General features: G+C 46.6%; 1 protein-coding gene across 1 annotated transcript in view; it reads left to right on the top strand.

The window, feature by feature from the left end:
* TLL2 (tolloid like 2) overlaps window positions 1-24,596 on the top strand; it is a 118,410-nt gene that overhangs the window by 18,962 nt on the left and 74,852 nt on the right. Inside the window, exon 2 of the mRNA XM_047703544.1 lies at window positions 3,777-3,887. Coding sequence (XP_047559500.1) covers window positions 3,777-3,887 — 111 coding nt within the window. The remainder of the gene's footprint in view (window positions 1-3,776; window positions 3,888-24,596) is intronic.

Raw genomic sequence — 24,596 nt, 5'->3', positions numbered from 1 at the left:
AAAAGAGGTTTAGCGGGGCCTGTGCCCCCCAGGGCATGATGGATTGAGGCAAAATCTCTAGTGCCTTGGGTTCTTGCCTCTCAGACTTAAGTGTGCCCGCACTCTCCCTGGGACTCTTGTTAACATGCGACTTCTGATTCAACCAGTCTGGTGTGGGTCCCGTGATCTTGTATTTCTATGGAGCTCAGAGACAGTGATGCTGCTGCTTGTCTGTGGATTACATTTTAGTAGCCAGGGTTGGTGGGGGAAAGAGAAAGTTTACCTGAGTGATAGGAATCTTCCCCTAGCTTCTCTTAGGAGATTGCCAGGGGCCATGTTTTGCCTTTTGGTCAGAATTCAGTAGCTGTGTGTTTCGAATGCATAGGCTTAGCTCATTTGATTCTAAATGTTGTTTGGCCAATTTGTTGATTTAATTTTAAAATTTTAGTTTTTTGTGTTTTTTTTAAACTTATTTGGAATTTATTTTGGTGTAGTGTAAGTTCAAAGCCAACCTGGTTTTTCCTCGAACAGCTAACCTCTTTGTCTCAACACAATTCATTGGTTAGTCCCCATCTTTCTACAAATTTATGAGCCTGCTTCTCATATATGAATTTTCTTATAAAACCTAGAGATTGGTTCCAGACTATTCCATGTTGCAGGGCTGTTGTAGCTTTATAACAGATTTATAACATGTATTTTTATATCATATATATTATAACGTATAACATTAATTATTCCAATGAATAATTGGAATAATTATTTCTTTAGTACTTTCTTTAGTACTCTTTCTTGACTGTTATCACTTAATTATGCAGATGAACTTTAATATCATTTTGTCAATAATAAAAGCATTTTGGGGATTTTGATTAAAGTATAGTAAACCTACACATTACTTTGAAAAGAATGAGCATTTCAGCAACATAGTATGTTTTTCTTTTCATGTCAAGTGACTTTTTATAGCTTTTAGTAGGATTTTACATTCTTGACATAATATTGCACTTTTTTGTATCAAGGTTATTCCTAAATATGTGTTGCTTTTTTGCTGCTATTTTAAATATTATTTATTATTTTATTTTATATCATTTATTTATATATTTATATTTATATACTATATTTATATATATTATATATTTATTATATATTATTTATTTCATATGATATACATTTTTATTTTATATTATTTATATTGTATTCATAATATAGCCATTAGCCAAATGTAGTAATTTAAATTTTAATTACAAGAAAATAAACGTAAAATTCAGTTCCTTGGGTGCACCAGCCACATTTCAAGTGCTCAGTAACCACATGTAGTTATTGGCTACCATACTGAAGAGCTCTACCACCATTGCAGAAAGTACTAGTGCACAGTGGTGAGTCCTAATTAATTGTTGATCCATCACTTTTTCTTATGTTTTGTGACAGTATCTTATTTTATTTGGGAACACTTTTTGGTTTATTCCTTTAGATTTCTAGGAAGAGCAGCCACTTATATACCAGACTTCTGGTTTCTTTTCTGCTGCAGTATTATCCAGATTCTCCTCCTAAAGATAAAAGAATCTGATGGCAAACATACCCCCTGAGGGTTGCCACTCCCACACTTGCTCGTGGCAGACATCACTAATCGATCACAGCACTCTTTGCTGTTCCCTGAACTATTGTTGTTTTCAGAACTTATACCTTAGTGCCCTGCTCTTCTCTGGCTCTTGAGCTGGAACAGGACACAGTGGCAGGCAATGAGGTGTCTTCCGCATAGGTACTCTCTGGGGGAGGGCTCTGATTCCACCTCCGGGGAGTAGTTCTCCAATCATCTTTCTTCCGTTACCCTCCATGGCTCCATTCAGGGGAGGGTCTGTCTTTTCTTTTCCCTTATTCTCATTGGCTGTATCTGAGGCAATCTTTTTCAGCTTGGGGGCCCAAGGATCATTTGGGGTCATTTTAAGTCTCAAACAGTTGCAGTCTCTTGCAGGCTGTGCTAGTAGTTCTTCTGGCACAATACTTTTCTGAACTGTTAGTCATCTTCCTGTTTGATTCAGCTGCACGTGGGGTGGTTACAACACGGTTGTTTTCTAGACATGCCTGTCTCTCTGGACTTAGTTGCTGGCACCTGACATTTGCTAGGCCTCTGTGAGGGAACCATACTTTTGGTCTTCTATCCCTCCCCATTCTTATCCCACTGAAAGAATGTACTGGGAACCATCTTGACTGGTCTTTGCCATAAAGTTGAGTGGTTTATTTTTTCTTACACAGATTTCTTGTACAATTTACATACTGTATAATTCACCATTGTAAGTGTACAATTCAATGATTTTAGTAAATTCATAGCTGTATAACCATCACCATATTCAATTACAGAACATTTTCGCCACGTGGAAAAGCTCCCTTGTGCTCATTTGTAGTCATATCTCAGTCCTGCACCCAACCCTAGCAATCACTAATCTTTCTAGCTCTATAAATTAGCCTTTTGTAGACATTTAATATAAATGGAATCATGTAATATATAGTCTTTGGTATCTTATGATAAGATTACACTTAACTTTTTAGGAAACTGCCACATGATTTTCCATAGGGAGTATACCATCTTATCTTCCAACTAGCAATGGATGAGGGTTCCCATTTCTCCACACCACAAAGCTAAGTTTTAATTAGCCTTTGTTACTCGAAGGCCCTCTCAGTTCTGCTTTTATTGCTTAGTGTTGAATTTCTGGACTCTCTCTGTGCCTTTTCATTTCCACTATAAACTGCCCAATTCTCTGTAAAACCCCTTTCTTTCTCGTAGTACCTTATCAAACACAGCTAATAACCACCAAGGCGTGCTACTAACATTCTGACTCTCAATCCCTTCACTTAAAGCCATAGCTCATTCAGCTTATCACCTGCCTTCCAAGTGAATCTGCCCATATTTTTACCAGGCCACCCCATCACTGCATAACATAGGTCACCTCCTTTCAGGCTTCAGTAATAGTTTCCTTGACACCCACTGCCTTGCCCAAACACAATGGATTTTTGTTACAGAAGCACACTGCTCCTGATAGCAATTGCTGTATTTGTCAGGATAATGACGTTGTGTTCTAGTAACAAATAGCCCCAAATCTCAGAGACTTGTAAAACTAGCAGTTTTCATTCTCCTCATTCATGCTACATATGCAACCCGATCAGCTGTATCTCCGCCCCACATCATATTTATTCTAGAACCCAGGCTGATAGAGTCACCCCTGCCTGGAATGGTGCTTGTCTTTCGGGAAAGGGAAGAGAGGGCATGTGAATCGTGCACTAACTCTTGAAGCTTTCTCTCCCATTTATTTATCAGAGCAGGTGAAGTGGCTAATTCTGACATTAATGGGGCAAAGAAATATAATCTTCCCCCAGGGAAGGGCAGCAAATATTGTGAACAATAGTATCATTTATCATATTATGCTTTTCTTTTATATCCTGGGGACTCTGGAGAAGAAAGAAACAGCTGTCTCTATGTGGTGGTTTTGCCCAGAGCTGCTTAGAGCTCCAGTAAGACAGGGTGCCCTTTCAAAATACCCGACAGACGTAGGCCTTGATCTTCATGGTGTTTGAGTCCAGCCCTGTGGCTCTGATACACAGAATTATTCTATGCCATTCTTCTGTCTCTACCAGCCCTATGTGTTATGTTCAGGGAGAGATTTGACTGGATGGATTGTCATTTCTAGAGTTTGCTCCCCAATGTCCCATGTCCTCTGGGACATTAATAAATCATTTTTTTTTTCTGATATCCAGCTTAAATGGATCCATTTATTTTTTTTTTTAATTTTTAAAATTTTTCTCTCCAGCTGTCTTTTGGGGAGACATTGCCTTAGATGAAGAGGACCTGAAGTTATTTCACATCGACAAAGCCAGAGACTGGATCAAGCAGTCGGGAGAGGAAGGGGGACATAGCACAGGTAAGTACTGTGTCCCCCATTTTTTTTCTCTGGGGAGCAGGGTCAGGGATTCTGGCAAGGGTGGATGTGGACCCTGAGACTTCGGTATTTGACCTGTCAGTCCCAAGCCCGCCTGTCTGGGGAAAACCAGAAGGGTCGCTCTTTCTGCACTGCGGGCTGTGGAACTGGAGCCTCCAGACTTGCTGATCCTTGTACGAGAATCTCCACTTGCTTCTTTATCTGGAGGCTCAGGCTCCAGCTCAGAGGGTTCAGGCTTGAGCCCAAGCTGTCAGGAGTGGGATCACTCTGAGCTCTCAGGACTTCGGCCTCTGGGTGGGTCCAGCACTTCCCAGGGTTGGAGAGAATTACTACCGGGGCTTCATGTTGGTGATGTTAATAAGGCACGGCTAGGAAACATGTTCGCTTGGGGCGCTGTGCATTGTTTTGCAAACAAACCAGGAGCCCAATGGGCTTCAGACTTTGAGTACTCGTCTCCCTCTTTACCTCCATCCTGGGGGGAATACCAGTGAGGCTGGTCTCTTGAGTTCTTACCCCCCTCTCTCCCAGCTGGGCTCAGACATCTCAGCTCTGGGGAACCCCCATTCTTAGCAGGAGCAAAAGGGGCTGTACTATGAGGCTGAAGGCTGGTGGGGCTCATCCTGGCTGGCTCTTTGGTGACCAGGGCTCACATGTGCCCAAGGTTACACTGCCTCTTCTCCCTGCCGCCTCTCCCCCCACCCCTGCCTTTCCTTTCTTTTTCTTTTTTTAAGATTTTATTTATTTATTTGACAGACAGAGATCACAAACAGAGAGGCAGGCAGAGAGAGAGGGGGAAGCAGGGACCCAGGATCCTGAGATCATGACCTGAGCTGAAGGCAGAGGCTTTGACTGACTGAGCCACCCAGGTGCCCCTCTTTCCTTTCCTTTGAGATTTTTAAAAAACTTATTATGGTAAGAATACAAGAGATTTACTCTCTACACATTTTCAAGTGCACAAATAATATTATAAACCATAGGCTCAGTGTGGCATGGTGGATCTCCACAACTTATTCATCTTGCATAACTGAAGCTTTGTACCCTTTTTGGGGGGCCCTGTCATGGCCAAGTGCAGTGCTGGAAAAAGAGGAGTAAGATGGGATCCCTGCCAGCAGGGAGACTATTCATGCCAGGCAGACAGAGTTTAGACCTGGACAAGCTCTTTAACATCTCCAAGGGTCAGTTTTCCTGTCTGCAAAATGGGGATGAAACCATCACTCATGCCATAGGGGGTTGGGAGGACCAAGTCCCAGGGTAATGGGCCAGCCTGGTGCCTGGTTCGCAGCCAGTTGTCAGGCACTGGCAGATAGTATCACTGAGGTGCTCTTCTCTAGTGGAATGAGACAGACAGGTGAAGAGATAAACCGATTCCTCACGGCAAGGGCTATAATGAACCGAGAGAAGTAGGAAGAGAGAAGAGTGAGGGGACGAAGGCCAGGTGGGCGAGCCAAGAAAGGCACTGTGGGAATGGATGCTCTTGCATTGTGTCTTGAAGGAAGAGAATGAGTTCTTGAAGTCAAGAATCACGAAAAGAACATTTCAGGCTGTGGAGAAGCCACATGGGGAGTATGACAGGGCCCATCTTTCCTCAGGGAGCCGCGGAAAGGTGAGAGTCACTAGATGATGGCTCTTTGGGGTAGGCTGTGGTAGAGAGCCATGGAGACCCCAAGGAGAGGCTGGGAGCTGCCAGCTGGAGGCCAGCTCCTGGAGAGCTGCCTGCCCAGAAGTTTCTCTCAGGATGCTGCAGTGAAGGGAAGCCTAACAGCTTTGCCTTCGCCTCCCTCACAGCACTCCTCCAAGGCCAACATACTCAGCCTCTGGTCTGAGAACTTGAGTCTTCTCTTTCCTTCTTCCCTGTGAACTCAGAGAGGGCAGGGTCTATCTCACATTTGTCTTTGGATCCCTTGGAAGTGTCCCAGGACCCTGTATCTACAAGGCACTGGCCAACGTGGGGGGAGAGGAAGAAGGAAGGGGTTGCCGGAGAACGGCAGAACCTGGAACCATCTCCTGTGGCCTAAATGATCAAGGCTTTGCTTCCAGAAGTGTGGGTAAAGCACTGCTTGTAGTCACGGGCTTTAGGATCAGACTGTCTGGGTTTGGATCCTTGAGCTGGGTCTCAGTTTCTTCATCTATCAAATGAGAATAGTGATGTTACAAGGACAAAAAGAACACGTATAAAGTGTTTAGCACAGTGCCTGGCTAATAATAAGTGCTCAATAAATATCAATTCTGCCACCTCCTCATTTAGTAGTAGTAGTAGTAGTAGTATTTGCAGAAAGCACACTGACCTGGGAGGACAGTGGGGGAAATTCGCTATGTGTGGGAGGGAACATCGGCAGCTTGGGTTTGAGGCCTTTGAAACATATACCTACCTGGAGTTTCCTCCTTCCCAAGCTTAGAATATTGTTTCTTTCTTTCTTTCTTTCTTTTTTTTCTGGTACCCTTTTATGGCAAAGTGATTTTTATCCTGATCACTTTTCTCTGTGGGCCAATAGTACTTTGCTTCCATCTAGAATCATTATTTTATTTTCAAAATGGGAATATTTTTTATTGTTTTTGTTGATGAAACTAATACTGCCCGTTGTTTAAAAAAAAAAAAAAAGTCCAATAGCTTAAAATTGTACAAAGTAGAATGTAAAAATCTCCCATTCTCCCAGCCCCAGGGATCCACGTCATTATCTGTTCACTGGATTCCTTCCAGCCTCACTGGGCTCAGGCTGTGTGCATACAGATATTTTGGAAACATAGAAGGGATTTTTTTCAACACTGTCTGGTGCAACCTGTGTCTTTCAGTTACCACCACCTTGTAGACATCTTTTCATGGGATACATTGTGGTCTATCACACTTAATGCACAACTCTGCCATAATTCATCAAATTAATCCCATATAGACGGACACAGAGAGGGTTTCCCTTTTCTTCCTGTAATTTCTTTCTGTTAGAAACAATGGTGCTGTGAACAACTTTGAGCATTGATCCTTAAACATTTGCTTTGATTAAAAATAAATAAATAAAAAGGAACCACATCTTTACTCCGTCTTCCTGCTTCCAAATGTGTGGAAGGATGTGCTCTTAGATTTAGGTTATTTCATTTTTCAAGCTTTGGTTAGTGCTCTTGTGTTTTAGGGGAGGGAAGGAGGTTCAAGCAGGGGGTGGGGGTTGGAGGGGTGGGGCTGAATCCCTGGAGGGGGGTCCGAGTGGAGAGGGCACAGAACCCTGCAGTGTAGCCCCAGAGGCCTTCTTTTCCTGGTTCCCCCTGTGAGTTTGGAGCTGCTTTCTTGACTTCAGAATGGAACAATCTCATTGGCCTGGATGTGACCAAGGTGACCTCATTCCCTAGGGGTGCCCAATGTCCTAAATCCAGTGAGTGGCAGAACCAGGACTAGAAACAGCTTTCCCAGCTCCCATGTGTCCTCCACTAGACCAACATGTCCACCATGTTGCCAGTTAGAAGGAATAGAGAACAGCAGATGTGTGTGTAATTGTTCCTTTGCCATCACTTGGAGGGTAGGCTGGAGCCTCTCTGGGCCAAAGGGTGAGCAAAGACCTTGTGCCTGGGTTGGTTTATGAGCCCACATGGGGGCCTGCACTGGCCCCAGAAGAAAGCTGTTGGGACCCCAACCAGGGAGCCTCTCATCATTCACTTAGAGGAATCAGTCTCCCTGCCTCTGGTCCTTCCTTTCCCATCCTGCCTTCAGGTGATCTTCCTGGCCCTGACCTTGCAACCCCTGGAGTGGGTAGAGTAATGTCCTCTCAGACTCATGTCTACCTGGAACCTCAGAAAGTGACCTTGTTTGGAACTAGAGGATTTGCAGATGGAATTAGTTAAGGGTCTTGAGAGGAGCCCTCCATCTAGTGATGGGAGTCTTTAGAAGAAGATGGGAGCCCACAGACACGGCGAGGAGGAAGAGGGCATGTGAAGAGGGTGGTAGAGACTGGAGTGAAGCATCTAGGGGCCTGGGGATGGCCACGATTGCCCGAGCCACTCCTGGTTAGCAGGAGGCGAGGAGTACTCCTTCCCTGGAGCCTTCAGAGGGAGCGGGGCTGTGACAACACCCTGATTTCAGACGGCTAGCCCCTAGAACTGGGAGAGAATGGCTTTCTGTTGTTTCAAGCCACCTACTTTGTGGTTCTTTGTTAGAGCAGTCCTCGGAGACTCACACGACAGCTATGTCCCATAAAACCCTCCGTGGATCCCTATCCCTTACCAGAGACATTCCTGAGTCTGACCTTGGTCTGTGCTGTCCATGCTCTGTCTACAACCTGGATCTCCAGCCCCATTCCCTCTCCTTTCCTCCAGCCAAACAGAATGACATCGTGTCTGTACAAGCCTCAACTTTCCCTCTGTTCAGCCTTTTGTTCCAACTGTGCCCTCTGCTCCAGGTCCCCGTTCTGCGAAGAAAGAAGGGAAAGCCAATGACCCCACCAGAGCCCTCTAGCTGGCGTGCTCTCATGACGCAACTTACTCAGAACGGCTGCCGGCTTGGAAGGCCACCTGGGTTGACAGCACCATGAAAATGGGCCTCATATTGCACTTGAGGTGGAAAGAGCTCTATTTTCTCCCCATTTTCTGACAGGCCCCTGGCCCCACCATGGGAGCTCCCAGAGGAAGTGGCAGCAGCATCTGGGATGTGTGCGGGGTAAGGAGGCAAGAGCACATTCTTCGCAGAGAGAAAGTCCTTCTGTGTGCATTTTATTTGCAGATAGAAGAATGGGAGCTCTGAGCAGCCATGGGCCAAGCTGTTCTATGAATGGGACCCTTGAATTAACATTGCCGAGTTTCCTAAAGCAGCTAATCGGATTAGCTGTGTAGTGAAGGAAGTACTTAGCGGGACACACACACAGACACACACGCAGGCACGCACACACTCTCCGACCGTCTTGCATCGTCTTCGATGGGATGGGGCAGAGCCCGAGAGCCCCGTTTCTGAGTTCTGAGACACCTGTTCTGCTAAACACACAAGGTGGAGGCAACGTAGTTGATGTTTTGGACTTTTGTTTGTTTGTATCTTCCCCAAAGAGTCCAGGAAGCCAGGGTTGCACATTCCCATCTTTGCAAATGTCTGGAAACCTAGAAAGGAAGTCTCGCCTTGCCATTACCTCCATCCAGATGATGGCTCTGATTTCTTGGGCTTTGTCATGAGGACTTGGAAAGGGGAGATGGTTGTAATGACTTATTGTCTCTGAGGGCAGCTGATGGCCCTGTCTTGTCTGTTCTGAGCCACTGGGCCATGTCCAGCTCTATTTGAGAAGCCAATTTGCCTCTAAATCTTCAGTTCCTAAATTCCTGCTATCTGTTTGAGCGTGTGGGTGTCTGCCTAAGCCCAGCGGTTTGGGCTCCTGAGTTCAAAAGAATGAAGTAGCAGGCATGAAAGATGTAGGTTGGGATGCCTTGCCTCCCTTCTCTGGGCCTCCTCTCCCAATCCTGAGGACCCTTTCACCTGGCGGATTCTTCAAGCTCTTAGAGTTCCTTTTCTCACTCTGCCCATGACTTGGAGCAGCACACATTGCCATCACCTGGCCTCACCGTGCCCACTGAAGACCCACATGAGATGTTCTTCTTATGGGGACCTCTGGACCTTGCAGAACTGCAGTGTAGAAAGTCTTGGATGTTGGAGACAGGAGGGCCTCAGTTTTCCTCTCTGGCTCTGTATTGATTAGCTGGGGGGCGCAGGGTGACTCGTCCCTTATCTGTAAAATGGGTTATTAGTGCCTGTCTAGCAGTGGGATTGAAAGTGTGATAGGAAAAGCACTTAGGCTGGGACTTGACCCCTGGTAGGTGCCCTGTAATCATAGCCTCCGGGGCTGCCCCTGGGCTACCCCTTCTGTCTTCTCTTTTCTCTTGCCCACCTCTGTGTCTCAGACTCCATATCCCCCCGTGAGCCCCTGGGGTCTCTGGAGCTGGGCCATCCTTGGGACATCTCTGTCAGTTACCTAGCCTTCTCCGGTCCTCCTGAGTCAAACCCTAGGATTGCACTGTTGGCCAGAGAGAGACCTGAAAATGGATTGGATGCTAGTAGCGAGGACAAAGAGAATGATACTAGCGAGCATTTGCTATATGCTGCGAATGTCTTACAGACTCTAAACCTGTGATCCCATTTAACCTTCACAGAACGGTTCTAGGCGGTGGGTACTCTTGGCGTAGACACGAAGGCTAGTGTTCAGAGAGGTGTGTAACTAACTCTAATACAAGGGATTATTGGCCAAACCCAGATTAGGACTTAACTCTCAGGTCAAAGGCCCTCCTTTTAGCCTCTACACTCCACTGCTTCTGGAAACAGCTTCTGGCCTCACCACTGACGCTGTCCCCTTGAACTGGGGAGACTCGGTCTCCCCATCAGCACCCTTGAGAGCTGATGGGGAAAGATGTGGAAGAGTTCTGCATACCATCGGGCCTCAGCGTGCCCTCAGTGGTCTCCGGTGATGTTCACTGTGTGCCTTGCCACATCCCCCAGCCTATCCCAGCCGTGACTCGTCTTAGGTCTTGGCTTGTCTTCTTTTGTTCTGCCGTCAGGCTCTGCTCGAGAAAGGTGCCAGATAAAACACCTGTGGTCTGTGGATGGGGCCACCAGTCTCAGGAGTGCTTGGTGGCCTCTGCACCTCCCTGATCCTCTGCTCCCCCCAGAGGTCAGCTGGGGTTAGGACTGTTTGCTTGAATGCAGGATGCACCTGAATGTGGGGTACCAGCCGTGAAAGAGATGCTTAGGGAGTGATGCCCTCGGGCTGGGCAAGCCCTGACCACCTTGCAGGAAGTGTCCGAAAAAGGCATCATTTAGCCATGTGGCCGAAAGCTTATCTTTGCAGTGCCCCTCACATAAATTCGCAGAGGGAGAATGTGGTCCTTAGGTCTTTTCTATGCCCAAGAGGGAGTGCCAGCATTCGGGCTCACTCCTCCAGGGCTCCTTTTATCCCTTCTCCCCCGAGACCTGCAGCCCCCTCCCCGCCCCCAGCTGACTGCTCCCATCATCCCTGCCCTCCTCTAAGAATTCTCCTTGGCTCCTGGGGTAGAACTTGATCTTTACTTGCTGAACTCCTTCTCTGGCATGTGTCTGCCTCACAGCTCTGCTGACCCTCTGACACCAACTTTCCGTCCCTCCCTCCCTCCTTCCTTCCAGTAGCAGAGGCTAACTGGGGACCCCTTCTGTGCTCAGTACCAAGGATTCCCACTTTCTCTTCTGGCATTCAAGAGATGGGGCATTAATGATGGATGTGACTATGGCCATGTTTTAGGCTATGGGAGGAATGGGGCAGCCTAGAGTGGGGGGACCTGGGATCCAAAGCCCCTGCTGGTGTGGGGCAGCCACCCACCTCCCAGAGGAGGTGTGGTCCAGTAGGCAGAGGGAAGGCCCCAGGTGACAGCTCTCATCCAGGCAGGACTTGGTGTTGGGGATCCAGCCTGGGGCACAGGGCCTGCCAGGGGGCCAAGCAGGGCCAGCAGGAGGGCAAGAGTTGAGACCCAGGCAAATAGCATCAGAAGGACCTTTAGTCAAACTCATAGGAAGTTCTCGTTTTGTGCTGTGAGCTTGGGAGGACAAGGCAAGGACCCCCAGTCCTTCTGGGGCATAAATATTAGGGAGGATGATAAGCTGGAGACTTGGCCTGAGAGAATAAAATGAAGACAAGGGTCAGAAATGAGGCAGGAGCACACGATCCAAACCGGGTCAAAGGTGAAGTGCTGCTGAGACCCTCCCATGTGGAGCCTAAACTCTCCACATCTACCCCCACCCCCACCCCTGACCGAGGACAGGGCTGGCCGCAGTGTAGGGTGGGCGCGACCCCACAGACTAGAGTCAGCAACCGAAAAGGGGAGGACAGTGGGGAATTGGGCAAGGCCTGGCAGTTATTCTGCCCATAAAGTCTTCAATTTAGTAAGATGATTTGAGATGATGAAAAGGCATCTGATAAAATGCACATCTGTTCTTTGGGAAGGAAAAAAGAACGCAACATAAGGATTCTATCATCTCATTCCCTGGGGCCTCATTCAGAGGCTGACTTATAACTTGGATTGAAGCCAGAGTTCGCCATGAACTTGAAGTGTTGGGAAAAGTAAATTCACCTTTCGGTTGATTTTTGTTATGACTGCATTTCTTAGAATCTGGGGACACTGGGTGGGCATTCCACTTGGAGCCACAGTGGGGTATGGGGCTGGGTGAGGGAGGAGCAGTGACCACCCTCGGGCCCTCATCCAGGGGGCCACAATCCTGGAACCCTCATGAGCCTTGAATGCAGGAGCCTGAGTCAAAATTGGGAGATCTGCTTGAGAAGCCAGGACAAACAAGATTTAACACCTGGCATTGTAGGCAAAGTTCTCTCCGTTTCAACTTACAGAATCCCCCTCAAGATAGCTCAAGTGAAGAATTTACTTAAGAATATATTCTCGGGCGGGGGGGGCGTCTGGGTGGCTCAGTGGGTTAAAGCCTCTGCCTTCGGCTCAGGTCATGATCTCAGGGTCCTGGGATCGAATGCCAAGTCGGGCTCTCTGCTCAGCCGGGAACCTGCTTTCCCTCTCTCTCTCTGCCTGCCTCTCTGCCTACTTGTGATCTCTCTCTCTCTCTCTCTCTCTCTCTGTCAAATAAATAAATAAATAATCTTAAAAAAAAAAGAATATATTCTCAGGGCCACCTACAGACTGAAATAGAGAAGAGCCAGCCTCTTGGGGACTGGAGTAGGAATTGGAGAGAAAGGAGCAGAGCTAGCGTCTCTTCTCAGGGACCACAGAGTGCCTTATTTTCGCGTTTGCCTCTTCTTGCACCTGACCCATCATGGCCGCCATGCCTGAGTTTCCATCATGATCCTCAACTCAAGTGTCCTCTGCTGGATGCCTGCAGTGCCTCCCTAGGTAAGGGGCTGTGGAAGTCCTAAGAGTAGAAGGAGTTTCCCAAGGAGAGAGTATAATGTGAGTTGACCAGAGAGTTGACAGAGTCCCAGGGAGGTAGGTGGAGGCACCAAAGCTATGATGGAAGCAGGTGAGTCTGTGTCTGTCACTCCAGAGAACAATGAATGATAGAGCAGCCTGCCCTTTGAGGAGGTGATGGGTGAGACCCCCAGGGGTGGAGCTGTGGAGGCAGCCCCTTTTGGGTTAACTTGATCTTGGGGCCATGCCTGGTGACCTCACACCCACTTTGCCATTGATATTATTTCCATGAGAAAATACTTTATGAGTTCCCATCAGCCATCTTAATACATGGGCTCTGGGAGCACACCCTCACGGGAGTCGGGGATTACCAGTAGCAGAGGAGGACCCAGTCGTTGTCCCTCAGTTTGGCTATCAGAAAGGCTATGCCTTACCTCCCCAGACATCATTCTTTGGTTCTTCATAATCTGATTCTGTTTCTTACTGCCCTTTAACTGGGTATGTCTTTGTTTGTATTTATTGGATGGAATTCTATGTTGCGTGTTTTTAACTTAAGTAGTAGATCTTGGGGCACCTGGGTGACTCAGTGGGTTAAACCTCTGCCTTCAGCTCAAGTCATGATCTCAGGGTCCTGGGACTGAGCCCCACGTCGGGCTCTGTGCTCAGCAGGGAGCCTGCTTCCTCCTCTCTCTCTCTCTCTCTCTCTGCCTGCCTTTCTGCCTACTTGTGATCTCTCTCTGTCAAATAAATAAATAAAATAAAATCTTTTTAAAAAAAGTAGATCTTAAATAGTAGATCTCTAGAGCAGAACAAAATGAAATAAGTCATCCTTGCTTATTTATGCTGTCTTCCAATCGATCGTTCTAGTATCAGTGACCTAGACATAAAAAAATATTCCCCATACTGACTTAAGAGAACCTGGTGGTGAATCCTTTTGGACAAAATAAAGGATGCTTGTATGCAATAAAGAATCACCCCCTAAATATTTTTAGTTGGTATATAAGTTAGTATTTTCAGTTTTCTTAAAGCTTAAACCTTTGCTTTTGTAATTGGCCCTTCTAGATGTGTGCATTTTGTCACAGTGGGAAAATGACCCCTGTCGCAAATGCACTTTTTACTCAAGTGTCTTCTTCTTGGGTGTGATAATGAACTCAGTTGTTTTGGACAAAAGGCCACAGCCCTTCAAAGTTAGCTACTGTGACAGACCTTGGCCATGTCACTTTGCTTCATGGGACTTTACTTTGCTTATCTATAAAATGAAGGGTTGCATTCTAAGCTTCCTGAGGGCCACAAAGGTGTCTCTTGGTTCTTTTGCCAATGATAATCTGGAAATGTATGGAGACTTAATGTGTGCTGTCTGCTGCATGCACCGCTGCTTAGATAACCACAGGACCTTTGGCTCCTCCTTCAGCTGATGACTCCCAGAACTTTAGAATGTTCTGCTCAAATTGTATCGAACCTGAGATGCTCCAGTGGGCTCCCCAGGGCATGGGCAGAAACCTGGCTGTGGCCTCCCTTCATCCTTTCTTAGAAAACAGCAACACACAACAATGGGCAGGAGAGAGAAGGTTAAGAGAGCTGAGACGGCCTCCCATGGCAAAGCCACCAAGCACCAGTGACAAGTGGGTGGGCCCAGAGAGCTGGAGATGCAGCCTCAGGGGCAGCTGGCGGTCCTGCCAGTGTGTTTGTGATGAGACTCCTGTTTCCCCTGCATTGTGCTAACCTGTGGCTGATGTGCAGGATGGCCGAAGCAAAATCCCATTTCTCTGGGGACTGTTTACAGCGAGGTCTGCAGGTCATTATTTCTGTGGTTTCCAAGGAGGTCCAGGGAGAGGAGGTGATGATGGTGGCGGAGCTGCCAGGGAATTCTCCTCCTGTGTTCTGGTCATCTTATTTCTCTTCGGTGTCCTTTAATGAGCTTGTTTGCCCGCAAACAGTGAGTGAAAGGCCCCAGCTGGCCTTGGCCCTGAGCCTCTAATTCGCTTCCGCTACTCCTTGCTTTCTGCTTCCCAGGTTCTCTGCTGCCCTCCTGCACCTCTAGACCTGGGCTGCCATTGCCCGAGGAAGGAGCTCCTGTCTCTCTGACGTTGGCACCTAGAGGCATGGCTTTCCCATTCACTCGGCTGCCCAGAGGTCCTAAGCCGTCAGCCCACCAGCCAAATCTGGTCTGCAGATGTGTTTTGTTTGTTTTGTAGGGCTCACATTTTTAAACTTGCTGCCAACATTTGAAAAAAATCAGATTTCTCATAAAAATCCGGAACTAACTCTGGCTTCTCTTGAAAAGTTGGGAGATCTGGCTACACTGGTCCAGCATTTCCACATGGCAACAATCAATGGAGTTGCATAAGGATGGGTTGACCTGCGGAGGAGCACGCGCTCTGTGGCTTGCCACAGACCCCACTAGCCCTCTTCATCTCTCTAGGCTAGGCTCTTGCACTCTGATGTGCTGCTTGCCTGGCCCCCCAGCTCTAACATCTGAGTTTGCATACTGGCCAGTGGGTAAAGGACACCATCCTTGGGCCCCAAATCAGCTCTCATGGCATTGACCATGCTGCTTCTCTCTTCTCCACCAAGGAAGGAGGGTCCCAGAGCTTCAGCTATTGCCTGGCAATGTGAAAGAAGATCCTTCTTCTGGAGACTCTTTTCTTGAACTTTCAGTCTCTGGCACCTCCTGGCATGCCCTGTCTGGGGCTCTGCATGGCCCTGAGGAAGAAACACAGGAAAGGGAAGACAGGGCACACTCAGGGCCTTGGAGGGCATGTTTTGTGGCCCAGCAAATTCCCTGGCATCGGAACAGGGTCTTTGTGCCCTAGTGAATCAGTGAGATGGAACCATTAATAGATATTAACTTCTCTGAAGCAAAGGGGCCATTACACTTCACCGACAAATGCCTTCACCTAGAAAAACCCTAGTCACCTTAACCTTTTTTAGCTGTATCATGTCCTAACGGTGAAGCCATTGCCCTGCAACTCTCCTTGAACCGAGCTGACTTCTCCCCAGAAAGGTCAAAGATAGGCCACGGAGCTCTGTGATCCTTTCTGCTTTTCTCCTCCAGTTCCCTGAGGGCTTGGGTTGGTCTTCTTTTCTTTGTTTTCTTGAGTTCCCTGCTACCCCTTCTGTGATCCAATCTGTGCCGCTTGTTCTTTGAGACATCTATAAATCTTTACCGGTCACTTGGTCATCTGTGCAAAGGCCATGTGATAAAACCCTTCTAAGATTGTTCTATGAGGACACACATGTGCCTCTTCTGAACTTCTTACTGCGCAGTGAGAATCCTACCCCTCGTGTCTAGGTAACCCTTTCTTCAGCATCTGGGGTTTCCCCTTCATTCGCTGCTCCTGTCACACAGTAAGGGACAGAGCCCAGAGGCAAAGACCAAGTGCTGGGGGTTAGACCTCCCAGCTCTGCTGCATGCCAGCTGCTGACCCAGATCAAATACTTTACGTCGCTGGAACTTGGTTTCCTCACCTGTAAATGGGACAACAGTAGCAAATCCTCATCCCCTACAGGTGCAGTGAATATTGGCTGGGATAATACATGCCAACATTCGCCAGTCCAGTTCCGTTCAACTCGGATGGACGTATTTCTTAAGCATGTGTCACGAAAAGGAGATGTCATAAAGCATGGAGGAGGGGATACTTCCTGGAGGAGGCAGAGCTGGGCCTGGGTATTTTGACGAGGGTTGTAGCTGGAAGGATTGTGCGCTACAGGGGGAAGGCAGAGGTTGAATGCTGTCAGGCAGGGGGAGCTTGGCAGGGAGAACGGAGTGGTGCTCGGTGGCTGGCAGGTTGGTGGGACATGGCAGGTGAGGGAGAGAAGTTGGAATGATGCATTGGGAGCACACTCTGGTGGGACTTGAGCTGAGGTGTCCCCCCATAGGCTGTCTTCTTCCCTGCCCCATGGCCTGCAATGTCTTTGCCCCTTACCATCTGCCTTTCCCTCAAACTCTTCAGCCCCTTCTCTGGGAAGCCCCCGCATGCCCAGATCTCTTCCTTTCTTGCCAGGCTGGGCAGTGAGCTGTGTGAACTAGCATGTGTCTGTGTGTTTCTAGTACCTAGTCCTGTGATGTTCACCAAAGTGGCTGCGTGAACAACTCTTCACAAAGGGAAAATTCCATTTCCCCCAGACTCAGCATAATTGTTACCATTAATCACATTACTTTGCCACTTAAATTGTTGGGAAAGTGATACCTCATTTTGCTTTTATTTTCATTTCTCAGGGGTAAATGTTTGTATAATTACCTACCAGTTAGATTTTTCTTCTGTGGTGTGTTCACCAACTTCCTTTATCCAATGTCTACTGGATACAGAGTTTTTCTCATTGACTTGCTTGAACTATTTGTATAATATGGATAGTACCCATTGTCACCGTCAATCTAGACATTTTCCCCTGTCTGGGTGATTTGTTTCCAATTTAAGGCATTTGTCTTTTTGATACACAAATGTTTTAAAGTTTTTAAAGTTGAATGTGTCGAGCCAAATTTTCTTTTTCTTATGCTAATGAACATATAAGATTTTTCCTTCTATAACTTTGGGAAATAATATTTTTTCTAATGTTTTCCTATGGTTTGTTTGTTTACACTTCACTCTATCCATTTGGGTTTTCTCTGAGGGTAGGTTCGATACCCTTCCCCCTAATTTCTAAATAATAAGCTCAACACCGTCTACCGCATATTCTTTCCTGGTGGTTTGGCGATATTTCCCTTTATCACGTAGTGTGTGTTTTGTGTTCCATTCACCTATGTGTCTTGTCATGTTAGTTTCTTCGTGTGTTTAATATTTGATGGGCTGTGTTATTCCTCATTGTCCTTGCTCTGGGTTTTTTTGTTTTTTTTTTTTGTTTTTTTTTTTTTAGAAAGTCTTAGATAATCTCACTTGTTTATTCTTCTAGGTGAGTCTAGGAATCACATTTCTACAAAAATCTAAGAGGATCCCAAGAAAATCTTCTTAGAATTTGCATCATGTTTGCGTTAAATCCTTTACTTCCTTTGGAGAAACTGACCCATTTATATCATTTACTCACTCCATCCAGGAACATAGAATTATTCTTCCTCACTTACTGTTATCTTCACAGATTGCAATAAAGTGTATAATTCTCCCAGTGCAGTTAGACACATTTCCTGTTAAAGTTACCCCAGGTCTCTTGTGTTGACTATTCTGTTGGGTCATCTGAAACGTTCCTCTCCACTGGCCTATTTTGGCATGATGACTGTGGAAGGGAGTGCCTTGATCACATCTCAGAGCAGACTTGGGCTTTCCTCAACCCGCTTCTCTTAGCCACCTGTGCCCCAAACATACCAGCGTTCGGAGTGCCATCACCTAATGAGCTCACCTAAGCACCCTCCTCTCCATTGCTATGGTCTGCCTGCTTGAGGATGTCTTCACTTCTTCTTTGGAGTACAAAGTCCATGTCCTCTGGCCTCCCTTGCCTCCCTCCTTCTCTGTCTGCCAGGCCCATCCCAGGCCTGGGATACATCATGGAGGATGAAGCTGGTGTTTTAGAGGGTGTCATGGAGGCAGGCAGTTAACACACAAGCACAAACCAAGATCCTTGCTGATCATCTGAATTTTTACCCCCGTGTCTCTCTCGTGCCCCACCACTGCCATACCCGACCACTCCCTGCTTTAGAAGCACATCCCTTCAGAAGCTTCTAGAAATCTATGCATGGGAGAAGCCCCAAATCGCCCTGTATTTTAAAAGCCATCACTGGGGCCTGGGATTGCATCTGAGTTTTGCCTCTTTCTGGCTTTGTGACTGAGGATGACTTAGAGTCAATGGTGATCATAGTAATCGTGGGAGTAGCTAACTCTGAGTGCTGGTTTGGGGCCAGCCTTGTTCTATGCCTTGTGTGTATTCTCTCTCTTAATCTTCATAACGACCCTAGGAGGTGAATCCTCTTACCCTCGCTTTATGGATGAGGAATCTGAAAGAGCAAGACGTTCAGTGACTTATTCAAGTTCACACAGCTAGGAAGTGGTGAAGTAAAGGCTGTATCCGAAGCCCTCTGACCCTGGCACTTACGCTGCAGACTCATCTTGCAAACCCTCTGATTTCCCCGAACCTCAGGCAAACAGAGATCAGGTAGGCGGGAGGTAGGCTGTTACGTTCGTGCTGCCTGACAGACCTCCCCAGGCACTGCTGTTCCCTGGTACTGTCCTCTCCCTCTGGGACCCTGGGCTCCAGTGTGGGACCTGCTTGGCCAGTAGAACCCTAGAGAGCGTGATGGAAGCAGGGGCTTGTACAAAGCAGTGGCACACTGGGACGCATCATTTTGGAATGCTCCCTCTTGGAAGCATCCTGCCCATAGGAAGTCCAGGAGAGCCATGCTGTTAGGAAGCCCAAGAGGACTGGACGTAGAGGCCACATGGAAGAGAGCTGAGGCCCCAGACATGCAGCTGCACACGAGCTGTTGTTGTCCTCCCCCAGCCCTCTGAGCTCTCCCCACTAAGGACCCAGACGCTGTGGAGCAGACAAGCCAACGCCATCGGTTCTCTGCCCCCAATTCCTGGCCCACAGACTCAGAAGCAAGCGTAAAATGATGATTTTAAGCCACTCTGTTGAGAGGGATAGTTTGCTATGCAGCAGTAAATGATGGAAACAGCCTTCGGAGAAGCCAAGGCCAGGCTAGGTGTGAAAGGCGTGGGCCACGTGTGTGAGAGTCCCCGGAGCCCAGGCTCAGGAGAGCACTGGAGGCTTGACGCCAGGTAAGCAACAGGGAGTGCTTCGAGATCACACCTAGGCTAAAGGTCTGGCCTCATTCTAACAACAATCAGGGACCAGGAAAAACGCAGGAGCCGGCATTCAGGGTAGGAGGAGGGTCCAATGCCAAGCCGAGTGGCTGTCTGGCTAGAGGCTCTGGGAAGAAAGCAACTCTAATTTGCGTGACGAAGAAGCTTTCCATGAGCTGGCCCCTGGAGCCAAGCTAGTCCCGAGGCCTCATCAGCCAGTGCTCGGACACGGGTGGGAGCCAGGTGACTGGCTGGAGAAGGGAGGGCCAGATCTGGGAATCGAGTACCCAGCACTACCTGAGGGAAGGTTCTGACTGGCCCTCTCACTCCTCAGCCATGAGCTTTCCTGCCTTCCATCTTGCCAAGGTGCGGACTCATGACTTTTTCCTTCCATGGTCAGAACAGAAAAGCAGAAAATACCACAGGCCCACAACATTTCCATCTGCAGAAATACAACTCTGTTTCTTGCAACTATGTTCCCTGTTCCCAGCAGAGAAGGGTTTTCCTGGCAGCTGCCTCTGTGTGTGTGTGTGTGTGTGCATACGTGTGTATATGCACGTGTGTGTGTGCAAATGTGTATGACAAAGTCAGAGCACATGGTCATAGCCAAGTGTGTGCTATAATCTAGTTTTTTGGGGGGGATCCCTTTATTTCCTGATTATAAAAGTAATCACAATTTGGAAATTACAAAAGGTATGTAGGAAAATAAAATTCACCCAAACATCACCAACCAGAGATCATCACAATGAGCATTGTGGGTATTTCCATCCCAGTCTTTTCTCCCCCATCTTTTTTGTAGATGCTTTTCCAGTTCTATTGGAATCACCCTGGGCATTATTTCCTTACCTGTTTTTTGATTTACAATATGAACATTTTTCCCACTTAGTAAACTCTCTTCTAAAACAGTTTTTGAGGTTACATAGTGTTCCATTACACAGTAATTCATTTTACTACCCCCCCCCATTGGGGGTGTAGTTAGCACAGTCTTTATTGTAAAAATGTGGAGATGAAACGGTCTTTGTCTTTATTGTCAATCAGTTCCTTTGTGCCCATATCCAGAAGTCATATTCTTGGGTCAAAGTCATTTTACTGCCTGTTTTGATACATCTTGCTAAATTACCTCATAAATGTTAGCAATTTATATTCCTGCCCCACCAGCAGTGTATAAGAATTCCCTTTTTATTACACACTTGCTGATGTTAAATCATTTCATTAACAAAAGCTGGCAATGATCTTTTAACTCATTTTCCCTGTCCCTTCTGTAGCATTTGAAATCTGGCATAGATATAAAATTTACTTGGCACCAAATTGCTGAGGATTCCACATTGATTACCATAGTGGTTGACTAGTTCATTCCCAGATCAACCTGTTAAGGGGTCTTGGCCCCCCCCCCTTTTTTAATCTAATGAATAATTAAAACCTCTGCTGAGGGCGCCTGGGTGGCTCAGTTGGTTAAGCCACTGCCTTCGGCTCAGGTCATGATCCTGGAGTCCCGGGATCGAGTCCCACATCAGGCTCCCAGCTCCATGGGGAGTCTGCTTCTCCCTCTGACCTTCTCCTCGCTCATGCTCTCTCTCTCTGTCTCTCTCTCAAATAAATAAATAAAATGTTAAAAAAAAAAAAAAAAAACCTCTGCTGAGCAGGTGTTTCTTGTACTGACGGAGGTGGGCAGCTATGTCATCTGTCAGCCTGGCCTGAGATGCTCACTCAGACCACACTCACACAGGTATGGGCTAGAGGGCAGAGGAGCACGGGTTCTGGAGTCAGATGGGCCAGACTGGGAGTGCAGATCCCATCACTTAGCTGCTGGGTGACCTCCAACAACTTACTGCTGACCCTCTGTTTTCTCTTCTGTAAAAGAGGAATAATGTTACTTACTCATGGGATTGCTGTGCATATTACATCTGACCAAAGGGCATGGCAAATTAAGACTGCTTAAGGCATGGTTGTGAGGATCAGAAAGGCTTACACGAGCTGGCCATGCATTCCTCAGGCCCTCCTGCCATGCTGCCTGCCCTCAGCCCTGGCTCCAGCCAGCAAGACTCACTTTTACTTGCTGGATTTTTGTTTGCTTGTTTCTGCTTTGGTTGTGTTTTGGTTTTGTTTTTTCACTGGAGTGCTCTCCCCAGATGGAGGTCCCTCCTTCCTTCTTTAGGTCTCAGCTCAAATGCCATCCCTGGGCTCCCATCCCCCATTGCTCTTTCATAAAACTGTTCTGATTTCTTCAAAGTGCTTCATCCCTCCATGGAATGATGTCATTGTTTATTGTTGATTTTTATGCTTTGCACGAGAACCATGAAGGCCCCATAAAGGCATGCCCTGGTTGTCCTGTCTTTAGGAGCCCAGCCCCGTGCTGCCCAATGCAGACCCTCAACCAGGATTTATTGAAGAGACTAGTAATAAAGCGATTTTTAGGATCTTGTGCTAGAGATTTTTTTATTATTATTATTAGAGTAAAGCAAAGCAGTTTCATCATAGATTTACCCACCTCTGGTGCGTCAGAGCTGTAAATACAGGTGTATTAAAAGTGAGTAAATGGAGGGGATGCCTGGGTGGCTCGGTTGGTTAAGTGTCCGCCTTGGCTCCCGTCGTGATTCTGGGGTCTTGAGATCAAACCCCATGTCAGGCTCCCTTCTAAGTGGGGAATCTGCTTCTCCCTTTCCCTCTGCTGCTACCCCTGCTTGTGTTCTTTAGCTCGCATTCTCTCTCAAATAAATAATTTTTTTTTTAAACGAAATAAAAGTCAGTAAATGGAGAGTGTAGGTTGCCTGGCAGGGTTACTTTAGTGTGTGATGTATATTAAAGCATTTGACACATTAAAGCATTTGACACCAGACTGTCTGGAGAGAATCTCAACCTTTCTAACCAATGGCTGTGTGTGTCCAATGATATCTTAACTGCCCTAAGCCTCAGTTACCCTGCATGTAAAATGGGAATGATACCTACCTCAGAGGGTTGGCTTGAGGATTAAATTGATTAACGTCTGTATTGTACCTGCAAATAATCAACACTTTAAAAATGGTAGTTATTCAGCATAGAGGTTCCTCAGAAAGTTGAAAATAGAGCTACCCTATGAGCCAGCAATCGCACTACTGGGTATTTACCCTAAAGATACAAATGTAGTGATCCGAAGGGACACATGCACCCAAATGTTTATAGCAGCAATGTCCACAGTAGCCAAACTATGGAAAGAACCTAGATGTCCATCAACAGATGAATGGATAAAGAAGAGGTGGTATATAGATACAATGGAATACTATGCAGCCATCAAAAGAAATGAAATCTTGCCATTTGCAGTGACCTGGATGGAACTAGAGGGTATTGTGCTGAGCGAAATAAGTCAATCAGAGAAAGACAATTATCATATGATCTCCCTGATATGAAGAATTTGAGAGGCAACGTGGGGGGTTTGGGGGGTAGGGAAGGAAAAAATGAAACAAGATGGGATAGGGAGGGAGACAAACCATAAGAGATTCTTAATCTCACAAAACAAACTGAGGATTGCTGGGGGTAGGTGGGTAGGGAGAAGGTGGTTGGGTTATGGACACTGGGGTAGGTATGTGCTATGGTGAGTGCTGTGAAGTGTGTAAACCTGGCGATTCACAGACCTGTACCCCTGGGGCCAATAATACATTATATGTTAATAAAAAATAAAAAAATTTTTAAGTGGTAGTTATTCTTGTGTTTAAGAAAACCAAGGACTACGTAATGTTAGATTCAATGAATGAGCGATAGAAGGAATAACTGATATCAAGTTTCGTCTATAAAACCATATTAATGAATATTAATTCATAGTCATTATGCATGAACATATATTCAAATGATCAGTATTGATATTTGGGACAAGGCTGTGTCCTGGGCTTTGGAAGAGCCCATCTCTTTCTGCCTAGATGTCTTTGGATGTATATAGTTAATATTTCATTAATTATGGTGGAGGAGTGTTGTGTATACATCAATGTCTCATATGATGCATATAATTAAGCTACTTTTTGTTGGGAGCGGAAGAAAATTGGGCTTTCCCAAAGAAAAGCAGCTTGCTCCCAAAGTTGCTAACAGATTGCTTCTTAATTGAACTTGGGAGGTGAATTATATGGTGAATTAGAAAAAAGAACAACTCTGAATTTAGTGAATTGTTCTATAAAGGAAACTGTGGGATTGAATTGCAAATGCTGGATAGAAACATTTCAGCCTGGCCCCATGCATCACGGGCCGTTGACCTCTGCTGTGTTTCAGTGAGAGCGTGAACAGCCCTGTAGCTCCCTTTTCAAGGCCTGGAGGGCATTCTTTCCCAGAGACCAGCTGTAAGCCTGGGTTTCTTATGCAAAGGAGACGTTTGAATAAGCCCCTGTGACTAATGAAATCTACAAGGTCTTTGCATATCCTCTCACTGAAGAGTAATTAACCAAAGATCAAATACGGGCGTATATATGTATTATTTTTTCAAATATTTTTTGTCTTGCAGTTACACCCAAGGAAAAATATAGCCCCCACACCCTGAATGCTCCCTCCCCCATTGTCCCCAATCTTTGTCTTGGGCAGGCTATATCTCCCATCCTTGTTCCATGGTGCCTGGGGCCGCTGTTCCAGCCACTGTCACACCTGTCTTACTCACTTGCTAGCTTTTACTGGAAGAGAGCAACATTTTCCATTGATACAGATGTGAGAAAGGAGTTTTTTGTGTGTGGTTTTTTTTTTTTTTTTCAGTGTTTGATGTGTTTCCAGCTCCACATATTCATTCCTGGGGAGCTTGGGAAGGAAGAGTTTGGTTGTAAGAAAATTTAAGATAAGGCTTCCTCTTACAGGTTCTCTGAGTAGAGAATCGCAACATTGGCTGTACCTTAGACTCACCTCAGGAGCCTTTGAAAATCCTGAGGCCCAGCCCAGGCCCAGACTGATTCAATAAGAACCTCTGGGTGGGTGGGTGGGTCCCAGCCTCCTGCTTGTTTGTCTAAAAAGCTTCCCAGGTGATCCCAAATTGCAGTGAAGGTTGAGAACCATTGTCCCAAGAATATCTGCTTCCCTTTCTCCATAAAAGCTGATGAAAACCAATTTTCCCATCCGTTAGGCTGAGTTAGAAAAGATTGAGTTATCTTTTTAACAACTGTCTACCTGA

This window comes from Lutra lutra, chromosome 14 (assembly GCF_902655055.1).
Source record: "Lutra lutra chromosome 14, mLutLut1.2, whole genome shotgun sequence".
In the NCBI taxonomy this organism is placed as follows: Eukaryota; Metazoa; Chordata; class Mammalia; order Carnivora; family Mustelidae; genus Lutra; species Lutra lutra.
The sequence above is the reverse complement of the archived record's forward strand: the minus strand, read 5'-3'. Positions and strand labels throughout refer to the sequence as shown.